The sequence below is a fragment of the Equus asinus genome, chromosome 3, assembly GCF_041296235.1.
Source record: "Equus asinus isolate D_3611 breed Donkey chromosome 3, EquAss-T2T_v2, whole genome shotgun sequence".
NCBI classification, from domain to species: domain Eukaryota; kingdom Metazoa; phylum Chordata; class Mammalia; order Perissodactyla; family Equidae; genus Equus; species Equus asinus.
Window position 1 is genome coordinate 123,522,672 of NC_091792.1, and position 21,150 is coordinate 123,543,821.

General features: G+C 37.6%; 1 protein-coding gene across 10 annotated transcripts in view; it reads left to right on the top strand.

Annotated features, from left to right (window-relative positions):
- Positions 1 to 21,150, top strand: part of CORIN (corin, serine peptidase) — a 212,213-nt gene that overhangs the window by 79,684 nt on the left and 111,379 nt on the right. For all 10 annotated transcript variants that reach the window (XM_070505945.1, XM_044765920.2, XM_070505943.1 and 7 more), the window contains exon 5: positions 1,515 to 1,696. In XM_070505945.1, coding sequence (XP_070362046.1) covers positions 1,515 to 1,696 — 182 coding nt within the window. The remainder of the gene's footprint in view (positions 1 to 1,514; positions 1,697 to 21,150) is intronic.

Here is a 21,150-nt window from a genome sequence, read left to right on the forward strand (position 1 = left end):
GTGACGACCAATTCATATTTTATATCCTAAAGGTAATCTTTCAAATGCAAAACCTCTCTTTCCACATCTTCACTAATACATTTTGTCACATACTAACGTAAGTAGATGGTTACGTGAATATCAAGATTCTAAAAGATACTTGGTTTTAAGGCAGTTTCTGAGAGGAAGATCAAAAGTATTTGTATCTGAATGTAGTGGTTGAGTACCCCTTTCCACATATTCATATATAACAAGCTCTCTCTGCCAAGATTCTTTTACAGACTCTGTCAGTTCTATTTTAACTCAGTGGCTGGTGCCTCCCATTATGTTTCTATCTGTAAAAGTATGAATGAGCAATTGTAAATGTGCTTAGTGATCAGAGTTTCTAAAGCCCAATTATTAGGTCCTTATATGAGAAAAGACAATATAACAGAGAATATAGATCATGGACTGCAAGTCAAAACATCTGGGTTTTCTTTCCACTGCTACCATTAGGAAGCTGTGTGACCTTGAGTCTGTCCCAGAATCTCCTTGGGCCTGTCTCAAATGAAGGATTTGAATGAGATGTTGTTTAATATTTCTTACAGATCCAAAATTGTATGATTCTGTGATATCTCAGTGACCCTACATTTGTGAAGTACTTGCTTTGCTTTGATTGACGTGTATATTTTCTTTGCCAGTTTCCTTAAAAACCACTTGAAATGGCTTTGCCAGATCACCAGTCAGGGTGACAGATGCAGTCTGTGGCTGCAAAGTAGAAAAGCCACCTGGGTCTTCAAGGGAACAAGTTCATGGTCTTGTCATTGTAGCTTCCTGGTCCCCATACAGAGCTGTGGATCCAGGAGTGTTTGATTATATGTCAGATGAGTAACGACAAGCTCCAGAGGCATCATTACTTTACCATTAATGGACGGTTGTTTTATTTTTCTATTTGACAGAAGACGAAATAGAAATCTGAGACGATAAATAGCTGTTTATAAACTGTAGATAAAAAATAATTTTTTTATAACTGTAGATAAATAACTGAGTTGCCACTTGTCTGTATGTTTCTTTTCCAGGGAGGCAGTGGAGGTTAAGGAACAGCTTTCTCTCTGTCTGCCTCCCACAGATGCTTCGAATTTCTCAAAGGGAAGATAAAGAAACGAGATTAACCTATTTTGTGACCTACTTCTGCCTTTCCAATTTGGGGGCCTTCATCTCCATGTTAATTTACTCCTTTCGATATGAAGTAGAGCTCTTTTATGGTTGACAGGTTTACTTTGGCACAGGAAATCTAAAAAAATCATTTGGGATAAATACTTCTACAAGAAATAGTCAGATGATCTGGTATGGAACAAGCTTATTCTCCCTAGAATCATGACAATAGGGTGCCTGAAATCCTTGTTAAGGACAGAATGTAGAAATTTAAGTTGTCGACCATAGTAAATATAAATTAAGATAATGCAGCACTGGTGGCCAACTTTTCTTTAATTTCATTATTATTTCAAGAAGTAGTCTGTAAAAACATTAATTTTCACCTTTCTCTTTTCTTGCAGCCATGGACTCCTGCCCTGTAGGTCCTTCTGTGAGGCTGCAAAAGAGGGCTGTGAATCAGTCCTGGGGATGGTGAACGCCTCTTGGCCCGATTTCCTCAAATGCTCCCAGTTTAGAAACCAAACCGAAAGCAGCAACGTCAGCAGGATCTGCTTCTCCCCACAGCAGGAAGAAGGAAAGCAACGTAGGTTTCTGTTTCATTTCATGTTTTGAAGTTTTTATTGAAGTATACCATTCATACAAGGAAGTATACAAATAGTGAGTACAGTTCAAGAAATTTTAACAGTGACCAGACCCATGTAACTAGCACCCCAATGAAGAAGTACAATATTGGGGCCGGCCTGGTGGCGCAGTGGTTAAGTTCGCACGTTCTGCTTCTCGGGGGCCAGGGCTTCGCCGGTTCAGATCCCGGGTGTGGACAAGCCACCGCTTGGCAAAAGCAATGCTGTGGTAGGCGTCCCACGTATAAAGTAGAGGAAACTGGGCACGGATGTTAGCTCAGGGCCAGTCTTCCTCAGCAAAAAGAGAAGGATTGGCAGTAGTTAGCTCAGGGCTAATCTTTCTCAAAGAAAAAAAAGAAAGAAAGAAATACAATATTAATAGTGTCCAAGAAATGCAGCCCCCTCCTGGTCATGTAGTAATCCAGACTCAATTTCATGCTCCCAAAAGAATCTCTCTCCTGACTTCTATCACCTTGGAGGGTTTTGCCTGCTTCTGAATTTCATATCAATGGAGTTGTACAGAAAGCACTCTTTTTATATTTAGCTTCATTTACTCAATGTTATGTTTGAGAGAGTCATTATGTTTTCATCTTGTTGTGATTCATTCATTCATTCTTTTTGTTGTATAGTATTCTTATACATGATTATTCCACAATATATTTTTCTATTCTATTGTTGACGGACACTTGCGTTGTTTACACCTGTTATGAATAGTGATGCTATGACTATCTTGTACATGTCTTTGATTGAATATGGTTATTTATTTATTCAGCCAAAAAAATTTTTTAAGTTGTTGTACCAATTTATACTCCTACCAGCCATGTGTGAAAGTTACAGTTGCTCCACATCCTCCCCAACACTTGGCATTGTCAGTCTTTTTCATTTGAACAGTTCTGGTGATGGTATTGTGGTATCTCTTTGTGGTTTTCAGTTGCATTGTTCTGACGAATTTGACTGAATTTTCAAATTTTTTTTTGTTATCTGAATATCCCTTTTTGTGAAGTATCTGTCCAAGTATTTTGCCCTCTGTTTGGTTAGGTAGTCTGTCTTGTTGCTCTCGATTGGGAGTTCTTTATGCATTCTGGATGTAAGTCATCTGTTGGATATATGTATCATGAAGATCTCCCACTCTGTGGCTTGCCTTTCCACCCCCTTGTTAGTGTCTGTTTGGAATAGAAAGTCTTAATTTGAATGGGTCCATGTTATCAGTCATTCTTTTGTAATTCATTTTCAGTGTCTTATTTAAGACATCTTTGCCTGTCCCCAAACAGCAGTTTTGCTCCTGTATTTTCTTCTTGGAGCTTTATTGTTTTAGCATTCACATTGACATCTACCGTAATTCTGGAATTATTTTTCTGGTGTGGTGAGAGTTAGGGATTAATTTTTTTCTGTGTGTATGTTCAGTTGACCCACTGCCTTTTATTTGTTTAGAAGACTATCCTTCCTCTCTGCACTGTAAGGTCACCTTTGTTACCAGTCAAGTGATTATGTGTATATTTATTTCTGGACCCTCTCTTGGTATAGAATTAAGTTAATACAACACTGTCTGGATTACTATAATTTTATAATAAGTCTTTATGTTGAATAGAATAAGTCATCCAGCTTTCTTTAAGATTGTTTGCCTACTTTTGGCCTTTTGCATTTTATATAACTTTTCAAATCACATTGCAATTTCCACAAATGCTGTTCTTTTTTTTTTAAATTGAGATTGCATTAAATCCATAGATCAATTTGGGGAGAATTGCTTTACAACATTGGATCTTCCAACCCATGAAAATTATAGACTGTGTTAATCTTTAATTAGGTATTTTACATTGGTCATGCTTTAATTCTCTCAGTAATGTTTTGTAGTTTTAACCAAAACTTGGGATCTTGCACATCAACCCAACTCAAGATTTATTCATGGGTATCTGGTATTTTTGATGTCATTGGAAACAGTAACTTTAAATTTTCTTTTTCTGTTTGTTTGTATACAAACAAGTTGCTTATTGATTTGTATAGTTTTCTATAGAATCGTTTGGATTTTCTAAGTAGGCATCATTTCATCTGCAAATAATGACCGCTTGTTTCCTCTTTCCCAACCATTATGCCTTCTCTTTCTTCTTTGCCAGAGAGAGTTTCCAACATTTCACCTTTAAATATCATGTTTGCTGAAGGACTTTTATGGATACTCTGTTTCAGATTAAGGAAGTCCTTTCTATTTTTGGTTTGCTAAGAGGTGTTTTTCTTTTTAGTCGTGGATGGATTTTGAATTTCATCAAATATGTTTCCTACACCTATTGAGATATGATCTTCTCCATATTATGTTAAAACATCAGCTGTAGTGAGATATAATTCACATTCCATAAAATTCACCCTTTTAAAATGTATAATTAACTGGTTTTTAGTTTACTTACAGAGTTGCACAACTATCACCACCATCTAATTCCAGGACATTTGCATCACCCTAAAAAGAAACCCCCGTATCCATTAGTAGTAACTTGCCATTTCTGCCTCCCCCAGTCCCTCGCAACCACTAATATGCTTTCTGTTTCTATGGATTTGACTATTTTAGACATTTCTTACAAATGGAATTATATAATATGGGACCTTTTGTGACTTGCTTCTTTCATTTAGCATAATGTTTTTAAGGTTCATCCACGTTGTAGCATATATCAGTACCTCATTCATTTTTGTTGTCGACTGATATTCCGTTGTATGAATATACTATTTTTAAAAATCCATACATTAGTTGAGGAACATTTGGGTTGTTGCTACTCGATTATTATGAATAATGCTGCTATGAACATTCATGCACAAATTTTTGTGTGAACATACGTTTTCAGTTCTCTTTGGCGTTTTTCTTGGAGTGGAATTGCTGTGACTAGTAAAAACTCTACATTTAACATTTTGAGGAAATGCCAGTCCACCAGCAGTGTAGGAGGGTACCACTTTCTCCACATCAACACCAAGACTTGTTGTTATCCTTTTTGATTCTAATCGTCCTGGTGGATGTGAAGTGTTATCTCGTTGTGGTTTTGTTTTGCATTTTGCTAACAACTATTTATGTTGATAACTCAATATTTCATGAGCTAAGCTATTTGTGTCTTCTTTTTAGAAATATCTACTCAGATACTTTTACCATTTTTAAATTAGGTTATTTGTCTTTTAATTGTTAATTATAAGAGTTCTTTGGGGACTGGCCTGGTGGCATATTGGTTAAGTTTGCATGCTCCTCTTCGGTGGCCTGGGGTTCGCTGGTTCAGATCCTGGGCGTGGACCTACACACTGCTTATCAAGCCATGCTGTGGTGGCTTCCCACGTACAAAATAGAGGAAGATTGGCACACATGTTAGCTCAGGGCAAATCTTCCTCAGGAAGAAAAAAACAGGAGTTCTTCGTCTATTCTGGATATAAGTATATAAGTCCCCTATCAGATATATGATTTGCAAATATTTCTTATATTCTGTAGGGTGTCTTTTCACTTTCTTGATTGTGTCCTTTGAAGTACAAAAGTGTTTTTTAACTTTGAGGAAGTCTAATTTATCTATCTTTTCTTTTGTCACTTCTGCTTTTAGTAACATGTGTAAAATATCATTGCCTAACCCAAGGCCATTAATATTTACTCCTGTGTTTTCTTCTAAGAGTGTTATGGTTTCAACTCTTGTATTTAGGTCATTGATCCATTTTGAATTAATTTTCTTATATGGTGTGAAGTAGGAGTCTAACTTCATCCAGTTATTCCAACACCAACTGTTGAAGAAACTATTCTTTTCCCATTGAATGGACTTGGTGCCCTTGTCACAAATCAATTGGCCAGAGATGTATGGGTTTATTTCTGAACTCTCAATTCTTTTTCATTGATCTGTATGTTTATTCTTATGTGAATACCCACTGTTTTGATTGTTATAGCTTTGCAGTAAAATAATTACTAGAGGCAAAGAAAGACATTCTATAATGATAAAAAGGTCAATCCATCAGGAAGATGTAACCTAACAGCAGAGCCCAGGAATACATTAAGCAAAAACTGATAGACTTGAAGGGAGAAATAGACAATTCAACAATAATTCTCCACGTTCAATAGTGGATAGAACGACCAGGTAGAAGATCAATGAGGAAAGAGAAGACTTGAAAAACTGTATCAACCAACTTGACTTAACAGACATCTGTAGAACACTGCATCCAACGACAGCAGAATACATGTAAACATGTATTCACCTAAAAATTTCCATTTTCTATACTTTCAACCTATTTGTATCTCTGAATGTAAATTGAGTCTCTTATAGACAACATATAGTTGAATCATGTTTTTGTCCACGAGGCAAATCTCTGCCTTTGACTATAGTTCTTAATTCATTTCCTTTTGATGTAATTACTGATAAGTTAGAATCTATGTCTTCTATTTTGCTATTTGTTTTCTATATATCTTTATTTCTCTATCCTCCATTACCTCCCTTCTATTAGATATTTTTCCAGTATACCATTTTAATTTTTTGTTGTTTCTTTGATTATATTTTTTGACTTACTGGTTGCCCTGGGACTTACAATTAACATATTAAGTTATAACAATCTAGTTCAGATTAATACCCACTTAATTTCAAGTACGCAAACTTTGCTTCTGTGTAGCTTTATTTCCTATCCCCTTCTTTGTGCCATTAGTGTCATACAAATTCTGTCTATCCATTGTCCTTACCTTTTCCTCTGTACTTCTCAAACACTTGATAAGTTACCCCATTCAGTGCATTCCTTTCCATAGGTGTACCATTCCAATTCACCTCTGATGAGGGTTTTAACAATTGGACCACCCAGGGAATGTCTATTTCCACCTACCACAAATGATGGCAACCTCAACACCGTCCCAGCAGTGAGTGATCCAGATCAATAACCCAATCATATCACCTGCTTTCTTGGCCCAATTCCTGTAACTGTCACAAGTTGGGCTTTCCAGAAGCAGTCACTGGGATGGAGTTTGTTGTATAGGGTATTTATTAGCCGTCAGCACAGGTGTGATGGAGAGGGGAGCAGGATTGGGCAGCAAAGTTGAAATGTGATCCAGGCCCATCAAAGCCTCTTTTGCTAAATGCATGGGGCGCTCTGGAGCATATATAGCTTGAGAGAGTTGTTCCATGTTGAGCCAAAGTAGCTGAGTCTTTACATCCCTGCTTCAATTAGCCATTGGATGTAGTCCTTCTTAGGAAGGGTGTGCCCTTGGGTGGGGGGTTTCTGAAGCTGAGGCAAAACCTGAAGGAGCTAAAAGCTGTTGCTTGACAGCTGGGGCAATAAATCCCCTCCTGAAGGGTAGGCACATAGAGTGGGAACAGATCACCTTAATCCAATCATAGACTGAGCTGATTTTGCTCATTTTGGATAAGGCTCCAACTACCTCTGGTTTGTTTCCATTCTGAGGGTGTATGTCTCCCATGGGCCTAACTGAGAAACTGAGGTGTTTACTGTTTTCCCCTTCCTCTTGTGCATGTAAGTTTTTTCTTCTCAGAACAACAAGATGGCTGGAATCTCCACTTTACTTTGCAGAGGTATTCTGCTTAGCTCTTTAGCCTCACCTCTCGCTCTTTGTGACAAATGTATTGTGGGAAAATCCTTCCAAGTGATAGGTCCACTTGTTTGTGTCTCTTTTCTCACTGCATACTTGGCCCCTTAGTACCTGACTCCTTTGGCAGCACCAAAACTCTAATTTTTGTCTCTCCACCCCCTTGGGATTGCCAAAGTTCTACTGGTTTCTCTGCCTCTCTGCAGTGGCCCCATGTGTAGATTCTCAGTTTCTAGCACCATGCCAAGAATTGGTAAGTTGCACAAGGAAAAAAGCATCTACATAGTGTAGACTGTTTGTTCTGCAGTTATTTTGTCTCTGGGACCTTAGCTACTGCACCTCCTAATAGTCCCATCAGCTATCAAATGCCTTTACACAGATGTTTCTTGTGTTTGGTCTGGCTTTTCTAGTTTTACTTGATGAGAGCATGGACCTGCTGCAAGTTACTACATTGCAGCCAAAAGTAGAAGTTTGTTTTATGTCTTTTTAACACACTGTTTAGTAGAGGCCTGCTGCTAAATTAGGATTCCTTCCAAAAGATGGTGTACAGCCTTAAGCCATCAGAGGATGAGTAAGTGTATCAGAAAGAGGAGTCCCTCAGTTCTTTTCTTTATCAGCTACAATCGCTCCTGTTTTGATAAGAACACTTTGTTAGTGGTTATTTGGAAAATATAGCCTGTTGATACAAAATTTAAGAGTCCACAGAGAAAATTTGAAAATCAAAACATCATCAATGTTCTTTAACACACATGGTCAAAAATCATCAGTTCTTGAAAATCAAAATAACATCAGTCTCAAGCTGAAATACCACTTAATATAGGTTCTCCAAATCTCAGAAGATAGGACAAATCTTCTGATCTTGGAAAAAATTGATGATCTTGGAAAGGGTCTTGGAATACTGATGAAACATTTATATTTAAAAACTTATGTCTAAAGAGAACAGAAATTTCCTAAGTACGCTCATCTGAGATCTTCTACTTGGCCATAGTCTTTTTAGAATTCTTGGTTGTAATTTTTTTCCATGTAGAATTAATTCCCTAAAATTAGTCTGATAATTGGTGTTTGATACAATATTTTCCTAGAATTTAAAATAATTTTTCTGTCTCATGCTTGATGGATAAACAGGATGCTAGGCATAACAGATATGTTCATAGTTCACATCCTAGAGAGAAACCTACCATTAGCTATGATCTTTGTGTATGCATAAGAATATAATCTCTGGCATACTCACACATGGTTCCTAAAAATATGTTCATGTACTAAGAATATATTATGTGCCAACAAGAAAAGTATTACTAAGTAATATAGTCTTAATCATAAACAGGTTTATGCTGTAGGGCCACTTATAAATATAACTGATGAAGTTCTTTTCTCATTATTCAGTAAATATTAAATGAGTACCTACTCTGTTCTGAGCATCATCCCAGGTAACCCGAAAGAATGAAAGTAATTTCAGTGATTCTGAGTTTATACCCATCTAGTGTGGTGGTTTTCAATCAGGGATGATTTTGCAGCCCCCTCCTGGGAACATCTGGCAATGTCTGTAGATGTTTTGGTTGTCACAACTCTGTGGACAGAAGGAATTGCTACTGTCCCTAGTAGGTGGAGGCCCATTATGCTGCTGAACCTTCTGCCATGTGCAGAACAGGCCCCCACAGCAAAAAACTGGGTGCCCCAAAGTGTCAGTAATGCTGCTTTTGAGAAACCCTGCTCTAGGGCTTTATGTTTTGCAAAGTACTTTCTAATAATAATAATAATTCTTAACCTGCTTCCCGCCTTTAAGGAGTGTTAAGTCTAATCTGGAATACTCATAGGCGAGAGTTAAAAGAGCATTAGTAACTACATCTCAACATGCTGTCACACAGAAACTATAAAGGGGCACAGGTTAAATGTCATTGGAGTAGAGTGGAGTCAATACACAGAGGAATTCTGAATATTTGACAAAGGTCCCGCTTGGCAAAGAGGGAGAGAAGGTGTTCTGGCGCAGGCATTCAGCACTGTAAACTTGTGTCGGCCGTCAGCTTCCTACGTAGCTCATGAAACGAATGATGATTAAAAGTTGACTCCCATCTTAGTCTTCTCCTTCCCACTTGTGGAATCATTTGCCCTGAGAAAATAGTAATTCCCACCTTTACCTGATGGATCCCATTCTCCCTTCAAAGTGCTTTCGCAGCTGTTAGCTCATTTTGCTTCCAGAGTAAATCTCTGAGGTATTATCATCATTTTATAAATTAGGAAACTGAGGTTCAGGGATGTCATTCCAAGCTTATTTTAAATCCATCTCCCCAGGCTGTATCTTCTACCCAATAGTCCACCATCCTGGGACCATCCTGGGATTCAGTTACTAATCCTTGAAAGCTACCCTCTGGTACAGCCCCTTCTCACAAGAGCTTTCAAAATGTCTTTTCAGACTGAATCGAGCCAAAACCCACAACTTGTAACAGCTGTTTTTCCCAATGTACAGCTCTGTAAACTCTATTCATCTTCTCTTAGCATCCTTTAAATCAGTCATAACTCCGAGAATATTTTATTCTCATGTAGAAGGATACACAACTGTCTTATCCTTTCTATCTTCTCTTGATGCTAGGCCCTGGAAAGTGAATAATGTGCTACAGTGATAATGCTGTGGGAACTATTCTTTAAGGGTTTTAAAATAAACGTTTGTGTGTGTTTCTATAGTTGAGTTGTGAGAACTCAGGGGGCTTAAGGTCGAAGCCCATCAATCATTCTGAGCTTTCTGACTAATCCTTTACTCTACCTTGTCTGTAATCGTATATGGAAAGTAGTTTTTAGACAATATTTCTCTGAGTCTAAAGAGCTCCCCCCTGCCAGGAAGGAACTTCAGCTGTTTATTCTTTCGTTTTCCTCTTCCTTTTCCTAGTATCTTATTTGTTTTCCTAGCTCTGCTTGCTGATAGTAACCATTTCGGTGAATTAGCAGTAAAATTGTAGTTTCAGGACTTGGTAAACACAACTCTGAATTTCTCCTGTTGCACTGTGCGTTCATTTGGGAGAATAAGTACTTAGTATCAATGTTTTGCCAGCTATAGATGATTATAGATAGTATCATGCAGTTACTAAAAACTAACCATGTGCTTTTCATTACAATGAATAAGTGAATAAAATGAGACTTCCCTAGAACTTCAAATTTTCCTACATGTATAATTTTAAATTATTTAAAAATTTAAATATAAAAGCATTTTCTTTCTTCCATATGTAGATGCTTCTTTGAAGGGTGCCAAACTTAGGTCTGAAGACTTATCTTTGAGTCCTGACTGTTTTCTTAATAACTGTGTGGTCTTGAGCAAGTTTCTTAAACTCTTAACCTTTCTTTCCTCAACTTTACAACAGGAGTAATAACACTTGAGTGGTAGAACTGTTTTATGGGCTAAATGAGATAATGTATGTGTGAAAGAATTTTGGAAGCCATAATGCACTATGCAAATGTAAATGCTTCAATTCAACAGACGTTTAGAAGCTTATTCTATGTCCCAGGTAGTTTACTAGGAAATGAAAAAGGAAAGATGACATGCATACTTTTAAAGAACTCATAGGCCATTGGAGAGAGAGAGACAGCTAAGCACAGAGGCAGAGCCTGAGACAAGGATTTGAGCACAAATGGGGTATTTGGGAGAGTCATTGGACAGTCAGGGACTGGGGAGGTGAGTCAGGGAAGAGAAGATGGTCAATAAAGGTAAATTATTAATCCAGACACCATAGTGTGCAACTGGAGCTTAATCTCATGGGAGAATCTGGGAAGTAAAACATAAGGCTTAGAATTACCTCACTAGACAGATGATGTAGCTGAGGTATGCACTTACTTCCTGCAGCTTTTGAAACTGATAGTATCTACCACAACCCATAAGTACAGTGTCCTGTAAGAGCAGAGATAAGGGATTGTGGAGGAGGAAGGACAGAAGTTGGCTGTGCCCTGCAATGAGAAGCTTTTGTCCCCGCTGACTTCTCCTTTATCTGGAGTGCTCTGCCTTTGTTTTCTAGACCACAGGTCTGTTTTGAGTGGTCTGCTTCCCGCCACTCTGGCCACACTCTAGTCTCTTTCCTTTTCCTCTGCTGACCCCTTAAATGTTGGTATTCTGTAGGATTCTAGTCTCAATTCTCTTTCCTCAACATTCTATATATTTTCTCTGGGAAATCTCATACTTGCTTCTGGCCACATGAGTACTGATGACTCTTAAATCTATATTTCATCCCAGATTTTACTCCACTTCCCCAAGCTTCAGACCCATATTCCAACCTTTTGAGCAAAGCTACTTTTTCCAGGTCTCCAAGGATTTCCACCCATGTTGCTAAATCTCATGGGAAGTTCTCAGTTGTCCTCAGACTGGACCTCCTGCAGCATTTGCCGCATTCAATCACTCCCTCCTTCCTGAGAAACTCTCTTCCTTTGCCTTCCAGGTAGGCTTTCCTCCCAATTGGCCACTTATTTTCAGCTTCCTTTGTGATTTCTCCTCATTTCTCTGACCTCTACGCATTGAGTACCCCAGGGCTTAGTCTTTGCGCCTCTCGTCTTGGTGATCTAATTAAGACTCATGACTAAACACCACCCTGCACTGATAACTAACAATGTGGGTCTCAAGGCTGCATCTCCTCTGAACTCTGGACCTGCATGCATATTTATGCTTGTGGCACACACACACACTCACACACACACACGCTGCCTCCTATTTATTTCCACTTGAGCATCTAAAAGCCATGTCTGATGTAATATGTCCAAAACTGATCGGATATTGCCCCCACACCTGCTTCTCTCCCAGCTTTCCCCATCTTAGTAAATAGCAATCTCATTCTTCCAGTTGTTCCAGCCAAAAACTTTAGGTCATCCTTGACTCTATTCTTTCTCTCCCACACTATATCTGACCTGTCAGCAAACGCTATTGGCTGTACTGTCAAAAGATGCATCTAATCCAACCAGTGCTCACCACCTCCACAACCACTACCTGGTCCAAGTCACTTCAACTCATGCCTGAATTATGCTTCCGGCTCCCTATTGCTGCCTCATTATGTCCCCGCACACTATTCTCCACACAGCAGCAAAATGTTCTTTTTTGCTACTCAAATTCTATTGATCTTTTAAGCATTCGCATCTCTCCTTTTCAAGTTTTCTAAAGGCTTCCCATCTCACTCACTATAAAAGCTACCATCTTTAGAACCTTGAGGGCCCTTCATCAGTGTTGTTGCATTGCACAACTCCAGTGGAGCACCAATCACACAGAATTCAATGTAAATAGCGCCTCCTGGCATTGTGCAACATAGACATACTGCCCTACAATCGGGCCCCCATTACGTCTCTGACTTCTCTCTTAATTTCTTTTTTGCTCTCTAAGTTCCAGCTACTCTTTTCTGTCTGCCTGCAATGCTCTTCCCCCAGATATCCCCTCTCAGTTCTTTTAAGCACCTGTCTGTAGGGCTGTAACATAGGGCACATTAGAAAGAGTGGCTGAAGACAAGGTAAGGAAGAGAAGCTATATGAGTAACAGCTACCATTATTGTTGTTGTTATTAGGGTAGTGACAGAACTAAGGACACAGGAGAATTCTTAATAAACTTCATGGTCAGCTTCTCTGATATTTGAATTTCTTTTTGCTGTGAATTGAAACTTGAAGTTTGAAAAAATCATTTAAAGTCCCTAACAACTTCTTTCAATCTATGAACCAAGAGAAATGCATATCTTGTGGATTTCTACTGCTTTTGTGTGAGGACCACAGTCTTGTTTTGACTTCACTCTGCCACATACCCAGCAGAAAGAAGCCATGCCAAACAAAATAGATTTCTTGTTGAGTCTAATGCCACCTGTTCTCTGTGGGCTCAGTAATTCTTGTTTATAGGTCATTTGAGATTAGGTCTCTATTCTTTGCCAAATATTGCTTTGCCTGAGGTGGCACAGTGGTTCCTAAAACAGATATAATAGAGGTTTCCTTTTCTCATTTGCATTCATTCTTCTCCTTCTCTTTACAAGTTAGTTGTATGGCTTAGAGGTTGATAACTCAGAAACCCAAGAGCATAGGTTGATCCCTGTGCTTTTTACAGAGCATTGTTTTGTTCAGAGGCTGGAGACCAAGGGTATCCACTTTTTGTTCAATATTGCACCTTAAAATCAGAAATCCACATTTGTGGTTTTCTAGATTGCAATCAAATACAGGAATTTGTAGCATCAAAAGTCTGATTTTTTCAATATATATAATCATAAGCACATAGCCTTAAGTCTGTTTTGGTCAATAATCAGTTCAATCACTCCAACAAGAATGCCAATCATTCACACCCTGAATGAAACCTCATCAAGACATCATCTATTTTAATTCTAAATCTAGCTTTATAGGCCCCTATGGTGATTAATTTAATCATATAAGATATATCTTTACAGAATCATATAGTTGAAAAAAATCGCTATTTTTCCCCCCACGTAATAGAAATATTAGTTTAGGTCTAAGTTTCATATTTGTCTCCAAAATTCCCAAGATAGGATACTATCTATGTCTTTTCCGTGGACATAATTCTTTAAGCTCAATAAGTTCCCCTGGAAATTGAGCTACAACGGTGAGACAATTGCCTAATAATTGAGACATCTTAGAGTTTCAACTCTAAACTCTGGGCCAGCCACTGAAACTAATGCGTGCTTCAGAACTATCACATCAAAATCTGTGAATCTCTTCTGAAATTACGACTTCGTTATGCCAAATAGCATTGTGATCTTCATAAGTTCAATTCCACTGAGCTCAGCAGTTGAGATGTAATTGCAGCCTCCATTTTCATCTGCTCAATCCATATGTTTGTTTTGTGTCTGAACCCCTGAACACATTTAAACAAAATGAGCTAAATTCCCATTGAGGAGGCAGTGTAACATAGTGTTTTAGAGCAGTGGTCTTCTAAATATTTTTGCCTGTGTATCCCAAAAAGGATTTTGAAAAATTATACAGCCCTTGCACAATTTTATGTTAATATCTAAAAAGTTTTAATCATGGACATAAATAATGGCAAAGAATACAATTTAAAGGATATTATAATAATTGACATTTTAAAATGAAACTCTTATATTATTCTTTTAAATGTGTCCAATGGAATTTATATACCATAGTGACTTGGCACTCACCAACCATTCAAAAATTACAACTCTTCTTTTAACATTCAGCAAATTTTACATTGTTCCTCTTTCTCCCTGAACTCTTATTTCTTTTCCCCTTCTTCCACAGAATTTCATTCTGGTGTAGTCTCTTTTTAAGGCTTATAAATTATTTTTATGTCCCTATTATACATCTCTAGAACAAAACCATGTGTAAAAGTGGAAATTATTACTTTAAAACATTTTCCTTCACTCATGAGACTCTGTCAACAATTTTTTATTAATTTATCATCATAATTGTCATTTAAATCTATTATAAGTGTTTATAAATAATTACTAAACTTAAATGTGACATTTATTGGAAATTCTTCTCTTGATGTATTAGATGGTATGGTTTCTTTTCTTTTAAAACTGGTTTGTGTAGAATGTAAGAGAGTTTTGGCATCAATTCCATGCCTATTTTTTGTCTTCTAGATTGTAGTGCTTTGCAAACTTATTCACATAATCAAGTACATAGAAATAAACAAAGTTTTATTATAATAATGACATTCAGTTCTTTGAACAACTTTCCAGTTTAATTTCAAAAGTCACATAGTAGTAATTTATCATTAAAGTTCTTTTTAATGATTGGAGGACAAGTTGACTAGATTCTCATTCCATTTTTGAAAGCAGAGTTGGAAAGCACCTTGCTTGCACATGAATTTGTTATCCAGTCACTAGAGTCTTCATGGTCTCAACTTTACCAGGATTTATCAAATGTCATATTTATCACTCCACTGAGAGCCACTTTGTTTACCCCCATATACTCAGAAAGAATTGGGAAAACTGAAATATTGCTAATTTCAATTAATCTTTGCAAATACAATATTTTTTATTAAAAGTTTTTCATATTATCATGTGCTTTAAATATATGTATCAAAACTTCAGAGCTGTTAATTCGAGTGTTTCAATTTATATAGAATTTACCTAATTGGTAAAGCCAGTCTTCAATGTCAGCCTAATTTGCCAAAGTAGAGTGACTTTCTAACAGAAATAGACTGACTTTATTTTTCAGTTTATATGTGTGTAATATGTGTCCCCATCATAAGAATCTTACTTTTTTTACTTCTTAATTTATACAGTAATTTTCACTTTTTTCTTGTGTATAGTTCTGTAAGTTTCAAAACGTGCATAGATTTATGCAGCCACCAGCACAATCAGGATACAGACCAGTTCTATCACCGAAAATATGTCCTCGTGTTGTTCTTTGTGCTCAAACCCACCTTCCCACTCCAAACCCCCGGAAACCACTGATCTGCTCTGCAATCCTACACTCACGCTTTTCCAGAATGTCGTATAAATAGAATCATGTTATCTTTGGAGACTGGCTTCTTTTGCTTCGCATGATACTTTTAAGAGTCATCCATGTTGTTACATGGATCAGTGGTTTTTCCTTTTCGCTGTTTAGCAGTTTTCTGTTAAATGGATGCACCCTAATTTGTTTATTCACTAACTTGTTTAAAAAAATTTTCTTTTAAAATTTATACCTGGACCCCAGGCTCAGGACAGTATTTTACAAACCAAGGTGGCCTCACCCCAAGCAGCCCCCAGGCCCCAGCGCCCCGAGTTTGGCCCAGTCCACCCAGCACCAGCTGCTTGCCGATTCCTGGCCAGGTCCTGAAGGACATTTTTCAGTTATATTGTCAGTTATGAAAATGATTGCTAAACATTCACTTAAAGTTTTTGTAAGAAGATTTCTCTAGGATAAATACCTAGATTCATAAGTGTATGTTTTATTTTATAAGAAGCTGCCAAACTGTTTTCCAGAGTGGCTGTATTATTTTCCTTTCCATCACAATGTATGTGAGTTCCACTTGCTCCACTGTCTCACCAGCACTTGGTATTGTCAGGTTGATTTTTATTGTTGTTTTTGTGTTGGCCATTCTGATAGACGTGCAGAGTATCTCATTGTGCTTTTAACTTGCATTTCTCTAATGACTGGTGACGAGCGTCTTTTAATGTGATTATTTGCAATCAGTAGATCCTCTTTAGTGAAGTATCTATTCATATCTGTTGCTCATTTTTTTCTTAGGTTTTATTTCTTATTGTGAGTTTTGAGAATTCTTTATATATTCTGGGAGCAAGTCCTTTTCTGAATATGTGGTTTGGAAATATTTTCTCCTAGTGTGTAACTTGTCTTTTCATTTTCTTCACATAGACTTTCACTGAGCAAATGTTTTTAATTTTGATAAAGTCTAATTAATCAAATTTTTTCTTGTATGGAACATGCTTTTGTGTCATATAAGAACTCTTTGCCATACCTATGTGCACAAAGATTTTCACTTGTAATTTCTCCCAAGACTTTTATAGCTTTCATTTTATTCTGATCTATGGTGAGTTAATTTTTGCGTAAGATGTGAGATATAGGGCAAGTGGATGCCCAGTTTTTTTTAGGACCATTTGTTGAAAAAACTATCCTTTCCCCATTAAATTGCTTTTGTAGCTTTGTCAAGATTTTATTGACCATATTCATGTGGGTCTATTTCTGGGCTCTTTATTCTATTCCATTTATCTATGTATCTTTCCCTCAACCAAAACTATGTTGTCTTGATTAGTATGGCTTTATATTAAGGCTAAACATCTAGTAGTGTGCATTTTTCAACTGTGTTCTTGCTCAAAATTTATTTTTCAGCTGTAGTACTTTGCCTTTCTATATAAGTTTTAGAATCAGCTCGTCACAAAATCCTGCAGAGATTTTGATTGGAATTGTGTTAAAGCTATAGATTAATTTAGGGAGATGTCAATTTGATAACCTAGCCGTAGTGAATCTTTCAAACTATGAACTTGGTTTATCTCTCCATTTATTAAATCTTCCATGATTCTTTTATCAACATTGTCATTATATAGATCTTGCACATATTTTGTAAGGTACTTTTAGAGCTATTGTAAAAGGTACTATTTTTAGAATATTGGTTTCCTATTGTTCATTGCTTGTTATGGTAAACAAAATTCTAAGATGGTCCCCAAGATTCTAGGCCCCTGGTGTACTCACCCTGTGTAATCTCCCTACCTTTGAATGTGAGTATGAACTGTGACTATGGTGGGATGGTCACTCCTGTGCTAGGTTATATCACACAGTTGACTTTAAGAAAAGTTGAGTATCCTTGGTAGGGTTAACCAAATCAAGCAAGACCTTAGATTAAATTTCTTTTCCTGGTTTCCTGAGAGTTTTTATCATGAAAAAGGTGAGTTTTATCAAATGCTTTTTCTGCATCTACTGTCTTGACCATATGGTTTTTCTTTAGTTTGTTAACCTGAGGATTACATTTATTACTTTTTGAATGTTGGACTAGCCTTGCATTCCCAGGATAAACTCTACTTTGTTGATTATTTTGTGTCTAGGTATGATTTTCTTTGAGTTTATCCTATTTGGGTTTTACTGAGCTTCTAAAGTCTGAATTTATAGCTTTCATTAGATTTAGGAGGTTTTAGTCATTAATTTTTTGATTTTTTTTTTTTTGTAGAAGTGTTTCCCCTTTCCTTCTTGGATTTTAATGACATTGTTAGACCTTTTTATAGTGTCCAACAGGTCCCTGAAGTTATGTTCTTTTCTTTCAATCTTTTTTCTCTCTGTTCAGGTTGTATAATTTCTGTTAATCTATATTCAGGTTCACTGACTCTTTCCATTGTCATCTCCGTTCTGCCACTCCTTGGCTCCTAAAAAATTATTTACTATGTTTTTCAGTTCTAAAATTTCCATTTGATTGATTCTTAAAACTATTTCTCTACTGAGAACTTCCATTCATTTCAAACTTGTTGACCCTTACTTCATGGAGCCTGGGTATAATAGCTGCTTTAAAGGCTTTGTCAAATAATTCCAACATCTAGGTCACCTCAGGGATGGTGCCTACTGATTATCTTTTCAATTAGGAGTTGCTAAGAATTTCCTGTTTCTTTGTATGTCAACTAATTTTGGATTATATCCTGGGCATTTTGAATATATTATGAGATTCTGGGCCCTGTTAACGTTTTCTGGAGAATGTTGTTGTTTGTTTGTATAATTGTTTGTTTTTGTAGTCAATTGACCCAGTTAGGTCACAAGTCCAGTTATACCTTCTGTGGGCTTTGGTTCCAATGTCAGTTTAGTTTTCAAGGCCTTCAAAGTGCTATATGGATCCTCCCTACCTGGGCCACGGGCTACATTGTAGTTTACTTCTCAAAGCCTTTCTATTCAAATCATTTTTGTGTGTGCGTACCTGGGGGATAAGCCCAAGACTTCACATGCAGGACTTCATGCAGCTCTACAAGACTTTCTCCTTGAGCTCCCTCCTCTCTGTGATCTTCCTGGAACTCCAGCTCCCAGGGACCCTTTCTTCTGGTCTTCTGCCCAAAAAGCTGTAGTTTCAGTATCCTGTCACTGTCATATCCCACCTCTGGGGCAAATAGGCAACCTAGGCTGCTGCTGCTCCCACTGTTGCATGATTGCAGCTTCAGGCTTGGGACTCCTCTCCAGAGGAGGGTCAAGAGAGAAAACAACCCAGGGGAATTCCCTACTCTATTTGTTTTGCAGGGCCCCTCCCCCACATTACTCTGACCAGGGAGGGTAGTTTTCTTGGCCATGCCTGCCGTACAGTTCCATGATTTTGCTGCTCTGATGCTATGTGGGGAAATAGGGGTAGAAAAAGAAAAACACTAGAAAACACACTTCCTTATTAGTCATTCTTAAAAAATTGAGGTATAATTGACATATAACATTATATTAGTTTCAGCTGCACAATGTAATAATTCCATATTTGTATTAGACTTTTTTAAGCCTTGATTTCCCTTCCCAATCTGCCTGCCACTCTTTACTTTTTGGATACTGCAGATAGTTGCTTTATGTGTTCTGTTCACAATTTTTAGTTATAATCAGAGAGGGGATGAGGTGGAACATTCTTATTCCATCTTAACTGGAACTGGAAGCTTAGAATGTTACTTTTTACTTCTAATTAGAAGATACATAATTAGGCAGACAAACTAAACCCAATACCTTGACACAAATTTGTTGCCTGAATGAACGTGCCCTCTCCTTCAGAATTTCTTGTCTGTGCTTGTTTAACTTTACCTTCAAGGGGTTTCTCTTAGATGTAGTATATTCTCTGACATTTGGGGGATGAGGATGGAAGATAGCTAAATGGAAGAGATTTTGAACTGTCTGCATGCTTGGGACTCCAGATGTTTCACACCCTGGGGTTATGCATTGTGGCAGGGTTGGAACAGGTAAGAGGCATGTCTTTCTTTCATCCATTGGAAAAAGGGATGTTGTGAAAGGCAAGGTGGGAAAGGGAAACTGATGAGTGCCCCCTTGCATGTGGCCAGAAGTAGGTCAATTATAGAAAAGAGGGAATTGAGGATGTGGAAATTGATTCCTAAAAACTGTCTCTGCATGTATACTCCCTTGGAAAGACTTTGTTTCCCTCTAGGGAAACACATGCCACACTTCAAAGAGAAGCAAACAGACCTGGCTGTTCTCCTGGTTCTACTGCTTAAATGATAATCAAACGTTGAAACAGACACATATAGGATAAGAAGGAACACATAAATGCGTATGCACATACACAGGTGATTGCATTAATACGTGGAATAAATATTAAGAACAGAAAAGTGCTGAGTAATTGTGCAGATAGAATAGCTAAATGTTAGAGGCTGGTGGGGCTAGTCTGTGGGAATGGTCTTTCACGAGAGATTTGTAGAAGGAAAGATCAATTACTTTTAAGTGAAGCTTCTCTCTGGTGAATAGGCAGTTACAGAATTAAAAATAAAAAAACAAAACAGAAGAAACAGTGGCCAGACTTTCCAATCCAAATAATAGTATTTTAATAAGAGTGTTTAATGATGATATTGTTATAATAGTAATAATAAAATATAGTACTTGCTGAGCACTTGTTGTATATGAAGTGCCATGTTAAGAGTTTTAGAGGCAGTATATCTTATTTACTCCCCACAGCGGCACTGTGAGGATTACGGTTTTTCTTCTGGTCATGGACTACATGTTTGTGTTCCCCCAAAATTCATATGTTGAAACCCAAACTCCTAATCGAAGGTATTAGAGGTGGAGGCTTTGGGAGGTAATTAGGTTTAGATGAGGTCGTGAGGGTGGATCCCCATGACGGGATTAGTGTCCTTGTAAGGAAAGAGGCTAGAGCTTGTCCTCCCTCTGTGGCACGAAGGAAGGCCATGTGAGGACATAGCCAGGAAGAGAATCTTCACCCAAACCTGACCATGCTGGCGCCCTGATCTTGGACTTGCAGCCTCCAGAACTGTGAGAAATAAATGTTGGTTGTGTAAGCCCCTCAGTCCGTGGTGGTGTTGCAGCAGCACAGACTGACTGAGAGCCTTCCCACTCCAAAGTAATTTGCTTGATTACAGAGGTAGGACTGGGCAGAGCTTTGATTTGAACCCACTTGAATCTGGGCCTGTTAGAGTTCGCAGACCCAGAAGGTCACTGTTGGAAAACGTAGCACACACATTTTAAAAGGAGAAAAGAGGATTTCTGTGTACATTTAACTTAATAGTATTCAAACTTAGCAGAAAATAGTGGTTCTGTGTACAAAGACTACTTAGTTAAATAATTTCTTTCAAACATTTAATTAGAATAGATTAAAGATTAGACTTATATCACTAGACCCACACAAGAAGGGAAGGGTTTATTTTATACAAAAAGTACAGGTTGTATAGGGACATTTCGCTGTATACGTATATAGCACATCATTATATATACAAATACTGTTCATTAACCTTATAATTTGTTATTGGATAAACAATGTTACCTGCGCACACTCTAGTTGGCTTCTCT